Source organism: Oncorhynchus masou, chromosome 33 (assembly GCF_036934945.1).
Source record: "Oncorhynchus masou masou isolate Uvic2021 chromosome 33, UVic_Omas_1.1, whole genome shotgun sequence".
NCBI lineage: Eukaryota > Metazoa > Chordata > Actinopteri > Salmoniformes > Salmonidae > Oncorhynchus > Oncorhynchus masou.
Window position 1 is genome coordinate 39,987,613 of NC_088244.1, and position 17,869 is coordinate 40,005,481.

The 17,869-nt window shown below is 39.1% G+C and overlaps 2 protein-coding genes across 2 annotated transcripts in view; both read right to left on the reverse strand.

The window, feature by feature from the left end:
• Positions 1–4,159, reverse strand: part of atf7a (activating transcription factor 7a) — a 58,647-nt gene extending 54,488 nt beyond the window's left edge. The window contains exon 1 of the mRNA XM_064957674.1: positions 4,096–4,159. The gene's annotated coding sequence lies outside the window, so the exon portion shown is untranslated. The remainder of the gene's footprint in view (positions 1–4,095) is intronic.
• Positions 4,160–9,267: 5,108 nt separating this feature from the next.
• Positions 9,268–13,602, reverse strand: asb8 (ankyrin repeat and SOCS box containing 8). The gene is made up of 4 exons (XM_064957675.1): positions 13,499–13,602; positions 12,505–12,727; positions 12,090–12,194; positions 9,268–11,698 (listed from the first exon to the last, which is right to left on the reverse strand). The coding sequence occupies exons 2-4, from the start codon at positions 12,631–12,633 to the stop codon at positions 11,063–11,065; spliced, it is 870 nt and encodes a 289-aa protein (XP_064813747.1). The 5' UTR covers positions 12,634–12,727; positions 13,499–13,602; the 3' UTR covers positions 9,268–11,062.
• Between the last annotated feature and the right edge of the window lie 4,267 nt (positions 13,603–17,869).

Here is a 17,869-nt window from a genome sequence, read left to right on the forward strand (position 1 = left end):
AGAACAAATTCTTATTTACAATTACGGCCTACACCGGCCAAACCCGGGAGACGCTGGGCCAATTTTGCGTCGTCCTATGGGACTCCCAATCACGGCCGGTTGTGATACAGCCTAAATTCAAACCAGGGTGTCTGTAGTGACGCCTCAAGCACTGAGATGCATTGCCTTAGACAGCACCACAGATATAACACCACACCAATAAACTTCGATTTGATATCTTTATTGACTTAGCAGACAACCAAACAAATACTTGTGAATATGGACACATCACAGAACCAGACAAAGTCCCAGACATGGACCCTCAGATCCTCAAAAAGTTATACATTGCACTAGAGGTCGACAGATTATGATTTTTCAATGTCGATACCGATTAATCGGCCGATTTTATTTATTTATTTGTAATAATGACAATTACAACAATACTGAATGAACACTTATTTAACTTAATACATCAATAAAATCAATTTAGCCTCAAGTAAATAATGAAACATGTTAAATTTGGTTTCAATTATGCAAAAACAAAGTGTTGGAGAAGAAATTAAAAGTGCAATATGTGCTACGTTTCAGTTCCTTGCTCAGAACATGAGAACATATGAAAGCTGGTGGTTCCTTTTAACATGAGTCTTCAATATTCCCAGGTAAGAAGTTTTAGGTTGTAGTTATTATAGGACAATTTCCCTCTATACCATTTGTATTTCATTAACCTTTGACTATTGGATGTTCTTATAGGCACTTTAGTATTGCCAGTGTAACAGTATAGCTTCTGTCCCTCTGGTAAGCACGTGTTAACCAGCTAGCCATTTCACACCAGCCTCATCACGGGAGTTGATAGGCTTGAAGTCATAAACAGCGCAACGCTTGACACACAACGATGAGCTGCTGGCAAAACGCACGAAAGTGCTGTTTGAATGAATGTTTACGCGCCTGCTTCTGCCTACCACCGCTCAGTCAGATACTTGTGTGCTCAGTCAGATTATATGCAACACAGGACACGCTAGATAATATCATCAACCATGTATAGTTAACTAGTGATGATTGATTGATTGTTTTTTATAAGATAAGTTTAATGCTAGCTTGCAACTTACCTTGGTTTACTGAATTCGCGTAACAAGCAGTCTCCTTGTGGAGTGCAACGAGAGAGAGGCAGGTCGTTGTGTTGGACCCGTTAACTATAAGGTTGTAAGATTGTATCTCCCGAGCTGACAAGGTGAAAATCTGTCGTTCTGCCCCTGAACAAGGCAGTTAACCCACCATTCCTAGGCCGTCATTGAAAATAAGAATGTGTTCTTAATTAACTGACTTGGCCCTAATTAAATCGGCCATTCTGATTAAATCGGCCAACCTCTACATTGCACCATTGAGAGCATCCTGACTGGCTGCATCACAGCTTGGTATGGCAAGTTCTTGGCATCCGACCCCAAGGTGCTACAAAGGGGAGTGCGTACGGCGCTACAAAGGGGAGTGCGTACATCACTGGGGCCGAACTCTGTGCCATCCAGGTCCTCTCTACCAAGCGGTGCCAGAGGAAAGCCAAAAATGGTCAAAGACTCCAGCCACTCAAGTCATAGGCTGTTCTGCACAGAAAGTCTGAGACCAAAAGGCTCCTGAACAGCTTCTACCCCCATGCCATAAGATTGCTGAACAGTTCATTAAATGGCTACCTGGAATATTTGAATTGACCCCCTTTTTTGTTGTACTGACATTCTTGTACTCGCTTCAATGCACACTCACTGCACTCTACTAATAATAATCTTAGACCACCAAGCCACTCGGGAGCCTTGTCAAATAAATTCATTAGGCCCTAATCTAAGGATTTTACGACTGGGGATAGAGACATGCATCTGTTGGTCACAGATTACTTTAAAAAAATTAAAAAGTAGGGCGTGGATCAGAAAACCGGTAAGTGTTTGGTGTGACCACCATTTGCCTCACACAGGGCAACACATATCCTTCACATAAAGTTGATCAGGCTGTTGATTGTGGCCTGTGGAATGTTGTCCCACTCCTCTTGAATGGCTATGCGAAGTTGCTGGATATTGGAAGGAACTGGAACACACTGTCGTACACGTCGATCCAGAGCATCCCAAACATGCCCAACGGGTGACATGTCTGTTGAGTATGCAGGCCATGGAAGAACTGGGACATTTTCAGCTTGCAGGAATTGTGTACAGATCCTTGTGACATGGGGCAGTGCATTATCATGATGAAACATGAGGTGATGGTGGCAGATAAATAGCATGACAATGGTCCTCTGGATCTTGTCACAGTATCTCATATTCATATTGCCATCAATAAAATGCAATTATGTTCGTTGTCCGTATACCTGCCCATACAATAACCCCACCGCCACCTGGGGCACTCTGTTCACAACGTTGACGTCAGCAAACCACTCGCCCACAACGCCATACATGCTGTCTGCCATCTGCCCAATACAGCTGAAATTCTTCCTTGAAGATCACACTTTTCCAGCATGCCAGTGGCCATCAAAGGTAAGCATTTGCCCACTGAAGTAGGTTACGCTACCGAACTGCAGTCAGGTCAAGACCTTGGTGAGGACAACGAGCATGCAGGTGAGTTTCCTGAGACAGTTTCCGAAAATTTTATCAGTTGTCCGGGTGGCTGATCTCAGACGATGCCACAAGTGAAGAAGTCGGATGTGGAGGTCATTGTCAGGCGTGGTTCTCTAAAATGACATTGACGCGGCTTATGGTAGAGAAATTAATATTCAATTATTTGGCAGCAGCTCTGGTGGACTTTCCTGCAGTCAGCATGCCAACTGTACGCTCTCTCAAAACCTGAGACATCTGTGGCATTGTGTTTTGTGACAAAACTGCACATTTTAGAGTGGCCTTTAATTGTGCCCAGCACAAAGTGCACCTGTGGTCAGTGCACCTGTGTAATGATCATGCTGTTTAATCAACTTCTTGATAATCCATCCCCCTGACAGGTGTGGTCTATCTTGGCAAAGGAGAAATGCTCACTAACAGGGATGTAAACAAATTTGTGGTCAAAATCGGAGATAAATAAGCATTTAGTGCTTAAGGAACATTTCTGGGATTTTTTATTTCAGTTTATGAAACATGTGACCAACACTTAACATGTTCCGTTTATATTTTTGTTCAGTATAGATATCAATACAGATAACAATAGTATCATAATCTTTGACTAGGATGAGGTAGGGTTATTATAACAGTGTATAAATATATAGCTGAAGTTAAAGTCACAACTGGCAATAGAATGGAGGATTGTATATGTTGAGGAATTTGAATCTCCCAGTTTAAAAAAAATCAAACTATACTGTAATTTATTGCAGGTTATTCTTTCAGCTACACATGGTGTGTGGATCGCTTACGATGATGGAGAAAACTTATTGTTAGCTAAAGTTATGAAATTCTCTTCTCAAGAAGGAGAATCGCAATGACTTCTGCTAAAAGTTGAACCAATCAGACTTCTGGCTAAATTAGATGTCTAGCCAAGTTAGCATGCTAGCTGAGACCCGAATACCCTTAACCCACACACAAGACCTGCCTTTTCCCGCATGAGACCGCCCTTTCTTTTCAAGGATTGGCTACCGACATGTCAATCACCATGATCTCGTACCCTTATCGCTCATTGGGCTGTCAATCAATTCTGACAGAAGAATGTGATTGGTTCATGACGATTCCACTCAAAAGATGGGAGTTTTCGCTAGCTATAACTTTCCCCAGTGCTAACTTCGAACAGGCCGCTACCACAGCCAGGGAAAAGCAATGTGCAGGACTAAAACCTCATCAACAACAACGAACTTCATGCATGACAACATGAGCATGTCATATAGTCGTGTAGTTTTGCTGACAAATAATTAGTTGACACTTTAGTTTGCTAAATACTAACCAACTTGTTAGCTAAAATATGCACTCGAGTGCGAGCGAGAAGACAGACCACAACAGTTCTGTCAACTAACGTTAATTGCCCACTCATATTTCATGGCCGACAGGGCAACGATAGAAACGTACACACTAACTGTAACGACTTTCAATACTTCTATGTCACATTTCCATATGAATTACGCGTGGATTGTACTTTTTGACAATGATATACTGTTTACAAACTCACCGTTGCGCCCCTCTCTCTCTCCTCTTCTCTAGTCTTGGAATTTGACACTCCCCTCCTCCTTGAATCATCGCGAGGTTCTACGTCGAGGTCTTCGTAGTCAATTTTACTCAAATAATAAAAAACAGTGTACGGAATTTACTTTTAAAAAATACAGTAGACTAGGCCTATTTCAAAGCTTTTTATGTATTTTTTATTTTACATACGCCTAACATGAATTATTTTAAGATGTAGTAGGGAGTGCATACAAAATGGTATAATATTTTTTCCCAGGGGCAACATATTCTATTCTATTCACCCTGTGTAGCAGATGTTTGAAGTGGGGTGTCATAAGCCTACCATATTTCTGACTGAACACAACACTGAATTTCATACTCTCATTGCTCGTACTTACAACAAAAAAACAGGCACTTTTGTTTTTGCAGCTGTTTTGGTTACCTCAATAACCTGTTTCTGGAATGTGGCGATGAAATGCATGAAGTTTGTCTGTATAGAATAATAGATACTGTCTGTTTCTGGGAAAGGGAATGTGCACAGTCTAAAGCTTTGTTTGCAATCAATCTAAAGTTGTTAAAGCTATAATAGAAGCAGTCCGGTTCTAAATTCATAGTTTAGAACCGTTCACATGAAGCAGGTATTCAATTCAAGATGCAACATAAGAAACTGGTTAAACAGTACACTGTACTCTCTCCCCAAGGACACCACCCAGCAATGAGTGTTGCTCATAATTATTGATAACATAAAATGTTCAGCTCATTTGCTTTGTTTGCCAACTGTGTTGTTCCAATATTCTGTATCCTGACTGAGCCAGGAGTCTGTGGACAAGAAAACCATGTCTTCATCCCAAATGGCACCCTATCTCCTATATAGGCCACTACTTTTAACTATAGCACTATTGGCCCTGGTCAAAGGTTGGAAAAAAAGGGAAAAGGGTGCCTTTCGAACTCAGACTATGTAATGAATTATGTATCCAGTCCCTAAGATCACAGTTTGCCTAACAACCACTGGCCTGGCCTGCCTCCAACCTTGGGCATGTGGAGCCACATAACAAGAATGATTCCAGAACTAGAATGACCCCAGTTTATTATATTGCTATGTGTAGAAGGAGCACTGTTGTGAGGGATTGTTACAACATTATAGACCATCTCTGGTGAGGGCAGTTACAACAATGCTCTGTCACATTTAAAATGTCACATTTTCTCCTATCGTTTTTAATTTAATTTTCTCTTAAAAAAAAATTCCAAGCCTGATTGATATACAGTGGGGAGAACACTGCCGATTTTGCAGGTTTTCCTACTTACAAAGCATGTAGAGGTCTGTAATTTTTATCATAGGTACACTTCAACTGTGAGAGACAGAATCTAAAACAAAATTCCAGAAAGTCACATTCCAGAAAGTCACATTGTATGATTGTTAAGTAATTAATTAGCATTTTATTGGAAGCCAGATCATCTGATGCAGCACTCCATCACTCTCCTTGGTCAAATAGCCCTTACACAGCCTGAAGGTGTGTTGGGTCATTGTCCTGTTGAAAAACAAATGATAGTCCCACTAAGCACAAACCAGATGGGATGGTGTATCGCTGCAGAATGCTGTGGTAGCCATGCTGGTTAAGTGTGCCTTGAATTCTAAATAAATCACTGACAGTGTCACCAGCAAAGCACCCCAACACCATCACACCTCCTCCTCCATGCTTTACTGTGGGAACCACACATGCAGAGATCATCCGTTCACCTACTCTGCGTCTCACAAAGACATGGCAGTTGGAACCAAAAATCTGAAATTTGGACTCATCAGACCAAAGGACAGATTTCAACCGGTCTAATGTCCATTGCTCATGTTTCTTGGCCCAAGCAAGTATCTTCTTATTATTGGTGTCTTTAGTAGTGGTTTCTTTACAGCAATTCGACCACGAAGACCTGATTCACGCAGTCTCCTCTGAACAATTGATGTAGAAATGTGTCTGTTACTTGAACTCTGTGAAGCATTTATTTGGGCTTAAATTTCTGAGGCTGGTAACTCTCATGAACTTATCCTCTGCAGCAGAGGTAACACTGGGTCTTCCTTTCCTGTGGCGGTCCTCATGAGAGCCAGTTTCATCATAGCGCTTGATGATTTTTGTGACTGCGTTTGAAGAAATGTTCAAGATTGACTGACCTTCATGTCTTAAAGTAATGATGGACTGTCGTTTGATCTGTTCTTGCCATAATATGGACCTGGGCTTTTATCAAATAGGGCTATCTTCTGTATACCACCCCTACTTTGTCACAACACAACTCCATTAAGGAAAGAAATTCCACAAATGAACTTTTAACGAGGCACACCAGGTGATCAACTCATGAAGAGAAAGCCAAGAGTGTGCAAAGCTGTCATCAAGGCAAAGGGTGGCTACTTTGAAGAAACTCAAATACAACATATAATTTGATTTGTTTAACACGTTTTTGGTTATTACATGACTCCATGATTTTTTCATAGTTCTGTCTTCACTATTATTCTACAATGTAGAAAATAGATTTAAAAATAAGAAAAACCCTGAAATGAGTAGGTGTCCAAACTTTTGATTCTTACTGTAGTAGAAATGTGCATTGTATTGAACATTTACAGTAGCACTAATGTGAAGAAAATCCAGACATTGAACAGATGTGAGTGAATGATAACTACTGTATTGTCCTGTTTTTAAGGAAGGTAGTGTGAGAGAGTGCTGAGAGGGGGCCTTCTTCCTCTCCTGTGTTGCTTTAGTTTCCTTCCAGAAATTCTCCCTTTTTTTCTGGTTTCCACTAGCTTCTATAGACACCACGTCAGATTCCAAAGCCACAAAGTCAAAATTAGAAAGATGCATGATATTTTTGTTCTTAATTTATGGTTAGGCATAAGGTTAGCAGTGTGGTTAAGGTTAGGATTAAGGTAAAAGTAAAAATAATAATGTAAGATGATCAATTGTAGAAATGGGCAGGGTTTATGAATTTGTGGCTATATACCTTTTTTCTCTCGCTGGGAAACAAACGTCCTGTCTGTGTCGGGATATGGTGCCAAAATATAGTATTGGAAATATCGAGAGACAATATCGAAGTAACTCAACAAAGGATTATTATTGAGTGGTACTTTTGAACCTGCTCATATGTCATCAAAGGGGAAGCAGCCAATTAAAACAAAGGCGGGATTTGAAATTTGTCCAATTGCTTTGTGTTTTTACAGTGGCAGCCACTGTAAATACAGATAAAAAGTGAAATATATGTTGTTTACAACAATTCAACTGTCACGTCTTCAGTGGTGCCACACCAACAATGGCATACAAGAGTACACTGTATTATCCAGTAAATAGGATGTTATTTTGGCACAAGATGTATACAATCATTTTGAGTAGAGTATATACTTCTCAAGATGTTGTTTAACCAATCTTTCTATCTTGTCATATTTTCCCAATAACACAACATCACTGAAGATTATTAACACGTTTTTCAATGCTATACTTAGATCTCCTGCTATTGAAGCAGATACAGATTTATTCATTGCCTTTAGAAAGTATTCACACCCTTTGACATGTTCCACATTCTGTTGTGTTACAGCCTGAATTTTAAATAGATTCAATTGAGATGTGTCCCTGGCCAACACACAATACCCCATAATGTCAAAATTGAATTGTTTTTAGACATGTTTACAAATTAATTAAAAATATGAAGCTGAAATGTCTTGAGTCAATAAGTATTCAACCCCTTTGTTATGTCAAGCCTAAATAAGTTCAGGAGTAAAAATTGCATAGACTCATTCTGTGTGCAATAATAGTGTTTAACATGATTTTAGAATGACTACCTCATCTCTGTACCCCACACATACAATTATCTGTAAGGTCCCTCAGTCAAGCAGTGCATTTCAAACACAGATTCAATCACAAAGACCAGAGAGGTTTTCCAATGCCTCGCAAAGAAGGGCACCTATTGAAAGATACAAAATTACATTTAAAAAAAAGCTGACATTGAGCACGGTGAAGTAATTAATTACACTTTGGATGGTGTATCAATACACGCAGTCACAAATATACAGGCGTCCTTCTTAACTCAGTTGCAATGTGGAAGGAAACCGGTCAGGGATTTTACCATGAGGACAATGGTGACTTTAAAACAGTTACAGAGTTTAATGGCTGGGATTAGAGAAAACTGAGGATGGATTAACAACATACTAACATAAATGACAGAGAGAAAAGGAAGCTTGTATAAAATCCAAATACTTCAAAACATGTATCCTGTTTGCAATAAGGAACTAAAGTAAGACTGCAATAAAATTGGCAAAGAAATGTCCTAAATATAAATCGTTATGTTTGGGGCAAATCCAACACAACACATCACTGAGTACCACTCTCTATATTTTCAAGCATAGTGGTGACTGCATCATGTTGTGTATGCTTGTCATTGGCAAAGACCAGGAAGTTTTTTTATGATACAAATAAACTAAATAGAGTTAAGCACAGGCAAAAACCTAGAGGAAAACCTAGTTCATTCTGCTTTCCAACAGACACTGGGAGACAAATTAACCTTTCAGCAGTGCAATAACCTAAAACACAAGGCCAAATATACACTGGAGTTGCTTAACAAGATAACATTGAATGGTCCTGAGTGGCCTAGTTACCATTTGTACTTCAATTGGCTTGAAAATCTATAGGAAGACTTGAAAATGGTCGTTTAGCAACTTGACAGAGCTCAAAAATATAAAAGAATGTGCAAATATTGTACAATCCAGGTGTGCAAAGTTCTTAGAGCGTTACCCAGAAAGACTCACAGCTGTAATCACTGCCAAATTTGATTCTAACATGTATTGACTCATGGGTGTGAATACTTATGTATATGAAACATGTATTTTTATTATCAATAAATTAGCAAACATTTCTAAAAACATGTTTTCACTTTGTGATTATGGGTTATTGCGTAGATGGGTGAGAATCATTTTTTTTTTTTTTTTTTTTTACAAATTTGGATTTCATGCTACACAACAAAATGTGGAATAAGTCAAAGGGTATGAATACTTTCTGAAGGCACTGTTGCAGACTAAAGACTCCTGCTGGACAAATTCAAAATTGCATGTGATGAAACCATATGCACATGATAAGTTGTTGCCAATATCCCTACAGGAGTTTTTGGTGTCTAAACTAAAATAACATAAAAACAACAGCAAGGCGGTACATAGTATAAGGGAAGGCGTTTACTTATTTTTTTTCATTATTTAACAGAAAAATGCACTTTGTAGGTTTACATTGATGTCTAAGAGAACCAAATGAACTATCAATGTTATGCATGTACACACCTGGCAAACAAACAGAAACAAACACATTAAACAACTGTCAAAAATGTGTCACTTGAGATTCACTACAAACTAAAGTACATTGGTCAAAGCTTCTATAGTTTATATATTTTAAATACAATTTTTTTTAAACATCCAAATTCATGCCACTATGACAATTTCTACAATTACTGAAAGCTTTTGCCTAAAATAAACAATTTTGAAAAATACCTTTATATGGTTTGCTGGTTACATTGTTTATGGTCACATTTAAATCTGTGGTGCACAAAGTTTTGGACCAAAAAAAGCACCATGGAAAATCCTGATGTAAAAATTAGAAAATAAAAGTTTACCTAGGTTCTATAGAAAAAATATCTACAGTTGGCTGTACATCAGCATACTTCAACTAAAATAAGCCAACATACATGTTAGTGAATGGAAAAGGTACAGTGTATAGCTAACACAAATATCAAATCACATTTTGACACATATATTTGACCGGCTGGCATACCCATATATTTAGTCCAGGATGCAGGGTTGGGGTCATTACAGAATTCGCCACACGAATTCGCCACACTCGACAGGAAGAAGAATTTGAATTGAATTTGAATTAAAGTAGAATTCAATTAAAAAACAATTCAAACTTAGAAATGAAACATCAAGTTTCATTCCTTTGACAAATATTTTGCCAGAAGCATCTGCCACCTCTTACTGAAGAATACAGATACCATTTCAAATATTTGCTTTATTATAACTCACAGATGTTTGTATTTTTGTCATGAGATGTTCTGAGTGGTTGAGCTAATGCATTCTGGAAAACATTTTTATTTTATCTAATAACATGTAAGTGAATTTGAATTATTATAGACAACCTTCAATTTTACAATATTCCAAACCTCTGTAATTATAATAAACTCTTTGAAGGATATTGAGTTTTAAATATAGTATTGGTAACCATAGATGTCAAAATAAACATGTGCAGAATGATGTATGCAATAAATCCATTTGAATTTCAATTAATTTAATTATACTTAATGTAATTCAAATTCTGCTTCCTGTGGGGTGTGGCCAATTCAAATTCAAGAATGGAATTAAACACAAATTCGCAACTTAATTCAGAATTGACCCCAATCCTGCCAGGAAGTGCTGTATGATACAGATGATTTTGTATAAGTCACATATCTGTTAATCAACATTATGTAACAACATTACCCGGCACACTGATCTCTATAATATATTAGTGATTTTAATTGTAATCTACAATTTTTTATTATTTTGTAACATGAAGAGTGATTATACTCAGTTATTATGAAATGCAACATTGAATGAAATGCAATTCCATATTTTACACTATGTTTTTTGGGATTGCAAGGCTGATTCTGCAGACCCACTGACGGAGGTGGAAGCAATGAGAAAAAGCGAATCACTCCAATTTTACACACACAACCACATAAGAACTAAGTACTTCCTCTTCTCACTGTGACCTTTTGGACTGCCTACAACACCTCATACTATCTAGAATCAACATCATTCCTCATTACGAAGAAATGTTGTCAGAATATATGCATCATAAACTGTTAAATAGGTGAGATAGGTGCGTGCAACTCTGAGCTAATTTGAGCTAAGCACAGATTTCCAGTCTGAATACGATTGATAGTGATTAAACATCCTGTCACCTCTAGTCCCACCCCCTGTAAGTTCAGTCTCTCAGCAGTAGGTACTCTTTGACTGACTCTGGTAAAGGCAGCTCTTTGACTGCAGTGGGGAGGAACCTCACCCCCAGGCTCTGTCTGACAGCACACCGTGACAGCGCGCGTAGCGTCGGTGCTTCAGCCACCATACTGGTCAGCTTGGCCAGGAGCTGGGGATCCTTACTGAGCTCCCTGGGTAAGGTACCATCTGCCCGGCGGATCTCAAACCTCCCCGCTGCCTTATACAGCAGCTCCAGACACTCCTCCTCCTGCTCTGCCCCCAGGCCCCTGGCAAGTAGGGCCACCAGGCGAGAGATGGGTGTCTGGCCTTTTAGGTTAGTAACATGGACCTGGCCTCCGTATTCTAACAGAACCCTCACACTCTCTAGGTTGCCTTTCATGGCAGCCCAGCTTAACGGAGTGTCATTGTTGTAGTCCCGTGCGTTGGGGCAGGCACTGCTCTCCAGCAGAGCCCTGACGCACTCAGGGTTGTCCTTGAAGGCCGCCCAGTGTAGCGGGGTGTCCTTGTTGCCGTCCAATGCATTGGGCTGGGCCCCGTACTCTAGGAGGAGTTCCACACAGCTCTCGTCCTTCTCTGCTGCGTAGTGCAGCGCTGTGCGGTTGTAGCCGTCCAGGGCATTCACCTGAGAAGACAGGTAGGGGATTCACAGAATACAATAAAACTTTGTTAGTCCATTTGAGAAAGGGAGAGAGAGCATGGTATATTTTACAATTGGAGGCATTACATAGTAACAAATAGCAGCTATTATAGACCTAAGTTCAAAGATAAGAGATCCACTATTATTTTCTGAGATTCAGGTGAAGGGGATTCAAGTGGGAGTAATCAAGAGCAGGTTAGATGTGTCGATGCCTGCCGCATGTACAGTATAAAAACAAAAAATATATATTTCCTCAGGATGTTAAACTTTTTTTTTTAACAACAACATAACACCACAGGCTAAGCAAGTAGCTAAATCTTTTCAAACAAAGTTAAAGTTGGATGAGTGAGAGTTAAAACCATGCCACCATACATACCTCTGCTCCTTTCTCCAACAACAACTCGACACAGTCTGCATCCGCCACCATACAGGCACAGTGCAAGGGCTTCAGAGTGCCGTGCATACGGTTCACGTCAGCTCCCTGAAGGTAGACATGCAATTATGTCATTTTCAACAGTATGCATAATATGAATAGATACCGATACCAGACACAACAAGTCATATTCAACTGAATAACATCAGGCACTCAAAATTGTGGCATATTTAAAAGATAGCTATGAAACTACAAAACATTGACACAATTAAAAACGTGCAGAGAGAATGTGAGGTTAAGGGAGTTATTTTACTACAAGGAAGTCAACTCTGGGACGCAACAAATTAGATAAGTACAGTGGTGTTCGTGTTAACATTTCATCTCTACAGTTCAAAAATAAGCCAACCAGTCAACCTACCCTTCGAATAAGATCCTCCACATTGTCGTGGGGGAAAGAGCGTATGGCAGCAATGGTGCGGATGAGCCGCTCGGACAGGGAATATTTACTTTGAATAGATTGCATGATGTACCACATAGTAGAGCTCATGTGGAGCTGAGGAACATTGCACCCAGGCTGGGGTGCACTGACGCCACACCACACTGTCTACAACACCTGGCTGGCCAAGTTGGGAGTTAAAGATCTGAAAGAAAACACAGTGTTGGTATTATTATGGTAAAGAATTACAGGTGTTCATTTTGGAGAGACATGCTTGTTTTTAGCTAGGTCTACTATATATTCTGGGAGATCAATTACGTGCATGTGTATGGCAATCCCCCTCTGGTGAATTTGTAAATGTGACGTTGACTGACATTATGTGCATCAAATAATAACAACTCTCTTTTGACACCCGCCCACACAAACTGAATGGCTACTACTCTGTACAAGACAGCTATCATTTACCAACCTAGCAAAAGTGTTTTTAGTTTTACCTGTGCATCAATTGGCAAAAAGTAGAAACTTTGCAATTTAGCTTGTTATAGGTTAAAAGGTAACGCTAGCTAGCTAGCTAGCCTGTTAACCAGCTGTTGCAACACGTCAACTAGCAGCTAATGCTGGCTACTCAATGGCCAACTACCAGTTAGCGAACTTACTTGCATTGGCTAAGTTACCGATATATAAACAATAAAGCTAAGCTATCTAGCAAAATTCTTATCCATAATTGCAGTTGCTAACCAAAACACAATTTATCTTAACTAAATGTCGCGACCTCAATCAGCAGTAACGCTAGCTAGCTTAGCTAGCGTGCTAATCGGCTCGCTGTTTTCCACTCCAAATGACAGTTCGCGTTAGCAAAGATGACCAGTAATTATAGATTTTATTGATTGTTGAGAATGTGTAAAATATTTCCATAGGTAGTTTTAAAATTCAAGTTGCATCGTTGGTAATCTCGATATTTTGGGCCCTTACATACCGTTTATGGTCCACAGTTTCAAGGAATGCGCTGTCCAAGCTTGACAAAAACATGGAAACGGCAACGTCATATCATTTGCTGCGAAAACATGCGACTGGGCTACGCCTATAAAATATCAGCGGTGGGAAAAGTACCCAATTGTCATACGAGACTAAAGTTAAAGTAAAGATTGTTTAACATAACTCAAGCAAAAAGTGAAATACTACTTGAGTAGAAGTCTAAAAGTATTTGGTTTGAAATTTATTTCAGTATCGAGAGTAAAAGTAATTGTTAAAATATACTTTAGTAAAAGTATAAATAATTTAAAAATCCTTATATTCAGCAAAGCAGACCATTTTCTTGTTTAAAAAAAAAATGTATTTATGGATAGCCAGGGGCACACCAACACAAAATTTTCAAACGAAGCATGTGTGTTTAGTGAGTCCGCCTAGATCAGAGGCAGGGGATGACCAGGGATGTTCTCTTGATACCTGCGTGAATTGGACCATTTCCTGTCTTGCTAAGTATTCAAAATGTAACGAGTACTTTTGAGTTTCAGGAAAGATGTATGGAGTAAAAAGTACATAATTTTCTTTCGGAATGTAGTGAATAAAAGTAAAAGTTGTCAAAAATATAAATAGTAAAGTACAAAAAACGACTTCAGTAGTACTTTTTTTCAAGTATTTTTTACTTTAAGTACTTTGCACCATTGAAAAATATACACAGGAATCTTCTCAGACTTAGAATTTTGTGTTTTTGTAATGTTGTTCAGCATCTTACGTGTTATTTTAATAGTAACAGACTTCATGAGTGCTGGCATTTATCACATACCATAGTAGCTAAGCTTCCTCTCCAAGTATGGGCATCAGATGGCTCCATTGTTCTCTCTGGGAAGCACTTTAAAAGGCTGACTGCTTGGCAGTGCTATGTTAAATACCTTGTCGTGAAATGCAGCACAGGCAATGCCCATTAATGTGTGTGTGTATGTGTCAGATGTTAACATTGCGTGAGCCATGACATCTATCTATCTAGACACAAACATAATATTTGCTGACAGATTGAATCATTACATACCTTCTCTATTCTTTAATTTCCATTTCTGTTGAAGCAAAAAACTCAGGGGAACTTCACTGTATAACCTTGTTTTATATGGTACTTATCACAAAATGAATAACATTTTTTGATACATTTTTTTAGATGTAAGTGGTAATTTCAAAACTCTTACTACAAAACTGATAACACTTGTAATGCCCTGTAACAACAGTCAATGCAATAACACTGGTTAATTTAACAGCTTTTCTAAGTGTGATAACTTTTAAAATGTTTATGGAATAAAACCGGTTCATGTAATAACTTGCTGGATAACGTAATAAACATGTTGAATGGATAATGTAATACATTTTTCCACTTAATTTAAAACGTTATGTTATCTGGTGGTTATTATGTTATCAGGTGAGTAACAACATTTGTTATTAATAATCTAATTACTGCAACCAATCATATAATAACACACCAAAATCAATGTTTTTGTTTATTATTTCACTCATTTTAATGCCCATACCACCCTCCACCAATTGCAATCACGTACGCAAACCTATGTGTGTACTGATACACAAACTCACAAGTACAAATTGAAATGTACACATGTAACAGTTGCTAAAAGACTGAATTTCACCAGGTTCATATATTCATATTAGTCCAGGCAACATGTGAAAATGTAGTTTACTGTTTCATAAAAGCATGAAACTTCGTACACTTGTATAGTTTGGGGCCAATGATGTATATAAACCCTGCATTGCTGATGATATGCATTGGCCATTGAGAGGTTTGAAGCCACAGGTCGGCCATATTGGCACTCCCCAGAAGGAGCAGTCTTCCATAGGAATGAAAATAATATGAAAGTTCTACAGTACTTCAGATAAATGTTTTCTAACTGTTAGGATAATTTTCCATCAACATACACAGAACATGGTTGCCATCTTCTCAGAATTTAAGACATTAATGTTCTAGACACATTTCGTGGGAACTGGGAGTTATATATATAGAGAGAGAGTTTGCCACTCTATTTATTTTTCTCTTACAGTTTATTCTCCGTTAGTCAGCATCTCTACACTAAATAATTTTCTCTGGGTGTGCTCCAGCTTTTTAAAAGTACACTTAAGAAAAATTATTTTTATTGATCATAGTGATTCAGGGGTAACATTAAAACAGCTGAAATGTTCCCTGGCTAACCAAACATATGGCTCCTGCCAAATGCCACGCCCACAAACATTTCTTCTCCACGATGAGTCTGGATTTGAGTCCCTCCTAGACAGCAAACACATTCTAACCATTCTGATTGTACCAGAAACCGATGGGTTGGGCCAGAGCCAGAACACATTTGGGTAAAGCAGCACATTGCCATTGGCCTTGATACTCTTATTGGTTAGAGACAATCCAATCGCTGATGACTTTGTTTTGTACAACACCCCTCATTTTGATGTCACCATAAATGACTTCAACGATGGCAGTCTCAGACTGAAGTATGTAGCGAACTATAGAGCAGCAGCGGGTAAGTTAAATGCCCCACCAACATTAGACCACTATACAGAAAGCCATAAAATTGGTGAATGAAAATAAAATCAATGATGGGTGATTACTCAGACTGGCAACTGACACAGGCATGGTAGTGTAGCAGAAAGATCGGAATGCTGTGAATCAAGAGATTGTGAGTTCAAATCACAGGGGAGGACATGTTGAATAATAATGAATGTACATATGAGTATGCACAATGTAATCATGTACGTCAAATATATACAGTATATCACAAAAGTGAGCACACCCCTCACATTTCTGTAAATATTTGAGTATATCTTTTCATGTGACAACAATGAAGAAATTCCACTTTGCTACAATGTAAAGTAGTGAGTGTACAGCTTGTATAACAGTGTAAATTTGCTGTCCACTCAAAATAACTCAACACACAGCCATTAATGTCTAAACCGCTGCCAACAAAAGTGAGTACACCCCTAAGTGAAAATGTCCCAATTAGCCATTTTCCCTCCCCGGTGTCATGTTACTCGTTAGTGTTACAAGGTCTCAGGTGTCAATGGGGAGCAGGTGTGTTAAATTTGGTGTCATCGCTCTCACACTCCCTCATACTGACTGGTCACTGGAAGTTCAACATGGCACCTCATGGCAAAGACCGCTGAGGATCTGAAAAAAAGAATTGTTGCTCTACATAAAGATGGCCTGGGCTATAAGAAAATTGCCATTTGTTTTGCATACTCTGCTGTCACATGTGCAGTACAGAAACCTGACAGAAACACCGCTTGTCTAACAAAAATACTGTGACTAAAACTTGGCTGGGACATGCTTTCAATGGTGCTCTGGGGGGGGGGGGGTATAAATCATTATACTGTCACAATCATTGCTATTTGAGCCATGATTAGGGTGGCAGGTAGCTTAAGGGTTAAGAGCATTGGGCAAGTAACCAAAAGGTTGCTGGTTTGAATCTCCTAGCTGACTATGTGAAAATTCTGTTCCCTTGAGCAAGGCATTTAACCCTGATTGCTGCTATAAATTGCTCTGGATAAGAGTGTCTGCCAAAATACTTAAATGTAATAATACTATGCCTACCAAGTGGGTTAACCCTATTGGCATGATGCATATGGTGTTTGTCTTTCACGCCAGTGACACGGTTTCACTTCCTTGTCCTGCCGTTTGTTACATTGGTTTCAGAAGTGGGATGGCGGCCTTCGAAAAGCACGGCTCGAACGTGTTAGGGGGCTCAGTTGTCGAAGCACAGGGATGCACCTTGAAGTACAGAGGGTGCAGTGTAGCAAACCTTGCTATATGAGTCATGTTACAATTACCAGCAAGTGGGTTAACCCTATTGGTACGATGTGTAGGGTATTTGCCTTTCACACCAGTGACACAAGTTATATTCCTTCCCCACCATTTGCTACAATGCCAAAAGGCAAAATTATATTGCTGTCACGAGGTGTATTACAAAGATTGTTTAGTATTATTGGAAGGGGTACAACTTTTAGATTTTGTATACTTAACAAAAATAAACCCAACATGCAACAGAGTTACAATTCATAAAAGGAAATCAGTCAATTGAAATAAATAAGGCCCAATCTATGGATTTCACACAACTGGGCAGGGGTGCAGCCATGGGTGGTCCTGGAAGGGGATAGGCTTACCCACTGAGGAGCCAATTAGAATATATTTTTTCACCACAAAAGGGAATTACAGACAGAAATTCTTCTCGGTTTCATCAGCTGTCCAGGTGGCTGGTCTCATACGATCCCGCAGGTGAAGAAGCCGGATGTGGAGGTCCTGGGCTGGTGTGGTTACAAGTGGTCTACGATTGCGAGGCCGGGTTAGAATTCATGACAAATTCTCTAA

Excerpts from the sequence above, each read along its gene's own strand:
- asb8 (XM_064957675.1), bottom strand. The coding sequence starts at position 12,633 with ATGAGCTCTACTATGTGGTACATCATGCAATCTATTCAAAGTAAATAT. Across the intron at positions 12,195-12,504 it reads TGGAGGATCTTATTCGAAGG|GGAGCTGACGTGAACCGTAT; the intron begins GTAGGTTGACTG and ends GTCTACCTTCAG. Across the intron at positions 11,699-12,089 it reads TGTTGGAGAAAGGAGCAGAG|GTGAATGCCCTGGACGGCTA; the intron begins GTATGTATGGTG and ends CTGTCTTCTCAG.